Below are 5000 nucleotides of genomic sequence, written 5' to 3' on the forward strand. Positions count from 1 at the left end.
CTCCCTTGGAAGATTCAACACGCCCACTGTTGTAAAAGCCAATCAAAACAAAGCTCTCTCGCCGTCAAGGGAAATAAGATACTTTTCGCGGAAAAAAACCTAGGGTGCTATTAAAATCCGGATCTTCGGATTTCCAATCAAACACAAAATCCGAAAACGGATTTCCGACGGATTTTGTTAAATGAAATCTCTACACCACATGGATTTCTAATTAGTGAATCTGCGACAAAATCCGGTTTCAGATTTTGTGTTTGCTTGGAAATCGGAAGATCCAGATTTTAAGACTAATTTTTGTGGGGAACGATAGTGTCGTGTGATTCAATGTGAAAATGCCGCTACTGTTGATGGCGATGATGCGGTGCAATTTGTTTTCTGTGTGAACTCATACGGGATATGTTATTAAGATTTTAGATCATCCGCGCTGTAATGAAAGGAAAGCCTGAAAAGTCTATTTGATGTTCTTTGGTTTACCTGCGCACTCATGCCCAGATCATATATGATATATTGTACAGGTGCTTTCGCTAGCGTTCAGAATAAACAAGAGGCTACGGGTAGCCTACACTTTGTTCGAAGGAATTTTAGCCGATTTCTTTTAACGTTCACAGTATTTCAGTGATATTTTAGGTTACAGTCTCTTGGTCGATATCCAGGTCAATTTCGTGGTCCGAAGTCCATATTCCGTGATCCAACCACATGATTAAGTTCCGGGAATGGGGGGGGGGGGCCTGAAGGTCTCCATTGGGGTTGCGCGCGAAGAAATATGAAAGTGTGTATTTACTTTAGGTGTCCTTTAGGGGGATAATTTAGAATTTCCGACGAGCATCCCTCCTCTTTCTGTATGGGATTCCCCCCCAACAATCAAGTGAAGCTGTGATCTTCGCAGTTATGAGCGCAATTTTTGCAATTGCGTAGAGAAGTCTGAAAACTTCAGGACTTCAACGGGGTTTGAACCCGTGACCTCGCGATTCCGGTGCAACGCGCTAACCAACTGAGCTATGAAGCCACTGACGTTGGGAGCTGGTCATTTGTGGGTTCTAATGGTCCCGTGAGGAATGAATCAATGACGAAATGGTATATATGAAATGAATCATACATGAACTGCGGATATGAAATCAAGTGAAGCTATGATCTTCGCAGTTATGAGCGCAATTTTTGCAATTGCGTAGAGAAGAACCCACAAATGACCAGTTCCCAACGTCAGTGGCTTCATAGCTCAGTTGTTTAGAGCGTCGCACCGGAATCGCGAGGTCACGGGTTCAAACCCCGTTGAAGTCCTGGATTTTTCAGACTTCTCTACGTAATTGCAAAAATTGCGCTCATAACTGCGAAGATCATAGTTTCACTTGATTTCATATCCGCAGTTCATATATAATTCATTTCATATATACCATTTCATCATTGACTTTTAACAATACCGGTAAAATTATAAAGTCATGCAATTAGCCAGATAGGATGTGTTACCGAGTCATCAGATATGTATTGCGTGCAACGGAAACATAAGAACTCGTTTCCGGTCAAGCTTCCCCGTTAATCTGTCACTTAGTCTTCCGTGCTTTCAGTGGTCATCGTGATTGCCTCTGAATGAGGAGATACCGAGTTTGAATTCTACTTGGGTTGCCTTCTCTAAAAAGTGTCTCTACGAGGCAAAGAAATCTTACGCATGTGCGGCAAAATCGCGACCGTCCAAAGTCAGAGCCGAATCCTGTGCTTTGTTCTTCTTCGCGCTCGGGTCGCAAATGACACTACGCGGGCGCAAATAAACAATATTCCCTCAAAAAGTCATATTATTCCCTTATTGGCATCAAAGTACCGGACATAGATTGGGAAACCGCCGGACGAAACGTCCGGCCTCCGGCCTCAAACGAAAACACTGAGGCAAGTTGATGACCGTCAACCCACGCATACCGACCAGTATCTCACCACTTTATTTGCCACAAGAAGTCCTTAGCTAAAACTTTGCTCACTAACTAGAAGCTGAGTGTCAGTCCCATCTTCGAGTGATTCTAAGTTTAATTAGTGACACCATGTCACTGACAATGTATCAACACCAACCAGAGGTACTATCAAGGCCTTGTTCTTTCGGAAACCCTGATGGCGGTGGCCCTTTCTCTCAAGCATATTCACATCCCAACAAAAGGGAGGACGCTAATCAACGAGTAGAATAGTAACTTAATACGTCACATTCATTATTCTTCAAACCAGAGTGGCACCAAATATAGCGAGGCCTCGACCCAAGCCCCCATTCGCTTTTCACACGCAGTTCTTTTCGTTTTCTCGACTATCTGAGAGCCTGGAACAGGCTAAAGCAAATAATACCAAACGAGCTTTTAGATGCCGAGGATTTTTGTTTCCTCTAACGTTCAAACGGCCTCTGAGAGCCAAAGTTGAATCATTTTAGCCTATCTAGAGTTTGATCATATGAGTTCTAGCAAAAGCTCTTTACCTTGAAGCATTTAACTCTGGTTCACAGCTGGGGTTTTTTTAGTTTAAAAATTTCCTTATTTGGATGTAACGTGGCTCGTGGATTTTCCCGCGAGTGCAGCTTCGATATTACTTTTGTCCATATTTGGGCATAAAATTTGTGTCCTAAAATCCCCAACTTTGTTCCGAGGAAAAGAGTTGCAAGTTACACGCTTCAAGGTCACGTGCTATTGTTGCCAGATATAAAAAGTCTCTAAGGAGAAAAAAATGAGATGGACACCAAGCTTTCCCCCCCGAAATGTGAACGTCATATTGAAACAGATTGCAATCATAATCATTACGAATGGAAGCGTTTTAACATTGCGCGTGAGGGTTATTAAACTGATGTCCTGCGGCCATCTCTTCATTTGGCGTTCTTACTTCATTTTCATCACCTCGATACGGTAAGAAACGGAGATACTTTGCCGCTTTGCAGTTGCTTAAGCGCTTTAAACCAAAAGGCAAATCGTATATTTCAACGGGAGCTGTATGAAATTCATTAGCATTTATATCATCAGATGACAGCTGCTGTCGCCAAGTCTTGATCCCTCGTTCCTCGTCAGTGCCTGGAATAGTGTTGTCCAGTATCAGGGCGACAATGCAACCCACTGCCATGCTTGTTGAGAGCAAGACAGTCAGGATCTGGTCAATTTCTGCGACACCTGAATTTAAAGTTTGAACACTGTTAACTCTTTTTGGACAATCCCTTTCAACAGAAAGCCACGCGAGATCAGCCATCGCTAAAAAATGATTTTTTTTCTCAAAAAGTGTTTTAAGTTTGGGGGAAAGCAATACAATATTTTTAAGCTAAGAAAGTAAACTTTCCAAAAACATATAACTTATTCACAGAAAACTAAAACATTTTACAAAAAAGAAAGTTGAAACACAAAAAATTAAAAAAAATAACACTAAAATCAGTTTGACCCGGCGAAAACTGACCAGGCACGAACATTTTCTGATTTTTTTACGTAATTCAATTAGCGATCAATTAACAATTATTCCATGAACGCGCGTTGGATATGAGATGATAGATAGCCAACAAGGCGCGTTATAATGACTCATAACCCATGATGGCTTAACCAATCAAAACTCTCGAATTGCATTATCCAATGACCCAGTTTTTAATAATGTGTATTATCTCGATATGTGTCAAATTTGCGACCCGTTGCTATGGCAATGAAACAGATCCAATTATGAATAACTTACCTCTGTTTGACAAAAACCACCCAAATAACCGATTTTCGACGGAAAATTTATCCCAGAGGATAAAACAATTCGCTGGACATGTAATCAAGGTAAATATGGTCGAACGAAAGCGAAAACAAGTACATGATAGCCAAGATCCCGTTGTAGTCTGTGGTTGAAACACAATCTTTTAAAATTAGGCCCAGAAAATGATTCCTGCAAGAATCGTTCTAGTAGGATTCGTAGAACGCCGCCATTTCCATCGATCGATGTGCAATTTGGCATATTTTCTGGGGAGATATGGCTCCAGTTTCCCTGAAAATCTCAGGTTTGTAACTTTCATTACACTTACATAAGTGACATTCTACTCGGCAGGTACAAAACGCAGGTCACAGGGTACAGGGCAAAGGTCATTGCTCTACCTGTACAGAAAGTATCTTAAACATTTATAAAAGTTAACCTTTTAGGCCTAATTAGGCAGACGTCACATACGTCACATACGTCAAAATATAGTAGTTCTAAAAATGGAAAGATACGGGACAGGGTTGACTCAAGGGTACAATACAGATGGAAGCTGCGGGTAATGGGCTCCTGATTTGTGTTTTTTTTCTTTATATTTTCTTTTTATAAAATGTTTTAGTTCTCTGTAAAGAAGTTATATGTTTTGGAAAGCTTATTTTCTTAGCTTTAAAATGGTGTATTGCTTTTCCCCTAACTTTAAATACTTTTTGAGAAAAAAAAACACTTCTTTTCGGTAGCTGATTTCGTGCGGCTTCCTTTTGGATGGGAAATTAGGCCAAGAATACTGTTTTCCTATTTCTCATCAAATATCCCCATAATGCATTATCATCCGCATCATCGTCGTCGTGGTCATCGTCTTCGTAATCGTCATCGTCAACGTCATTGTCAACGTCAACGTCAACGTCAACGTCATCGTCATCGTCATCGTCATCGTCATCGTCATCATCATCATCGCCATCATCCTCATCGTCATCGTCTTTGCCATCATCAACTGCTTATCCTGCTGGACGTCGCATCTCTGACCATACTTCGAAAACGCTCCCCATCTCGCTTAAGGGAGATAGGGAACGTTTTCTTTCCCTGTTATTTTCCCACTGCCTTCCTGGTCTTTTCTCTTTTCCCATTCATTGTTCCTTCTAGGATGTCCCTTACTCCTTTTCATAAGTCCAAATCTATTACTCAAGGAAGGGAACCTGGGGGCTGTTTCTACAAACTCTTCGTTTGTTTCTTCGGCCCTCCTTGTCCTCTTTGTATCTTCAAAACAGGGGCGTCCTAAGATAGGTAACCTCGTGACACAACTGTACGTATTCCAGTCCCCTGACACCATGTGAAAA

At 41.4% G+C, this 5000-nt stretch overlaps 1 protein-coding gene across 1 annotated transcript in view; it reads right to left on the reverse strand.

The window, feature by feature from the left end:
* Positions 1 to 1906: 1906 nt before the first annotated feature.
* Positions 1907 to 5000, reverse strand: part of LOC138035274 (solute carrier family 23 member 2-like) — a 20515-nt gene continuing 17421 nt past the window's right edge. Inside the window, exon 12 of the mRNA XM_068882077.1 lies at positions 1907 to 3122. Coding sequence (XP_068738178.1) covers positions 2776 to 3122 — 347 coding nt within the window. The 3' untranslated portion in view covers positions 1907 to 2775. The remainder of the gene's footprint in view (positions 3123 to 5000) is intronic.

The sequence above is a fragment of the Montipora capricornis genome, chromosome 1 (genome assembly GCF_036669925.1).
Source record: "Montipora capricornis isolate CH-2021 chromosome 1, ASM3666992v2, whole genome shotgun sequence".
Lineage (NCBI taxonomy): Eukaryota > Metazoa > Cnidaria > Anthozoa > Scleractinia > Acroporidae > Montipora > Montipora capricornis.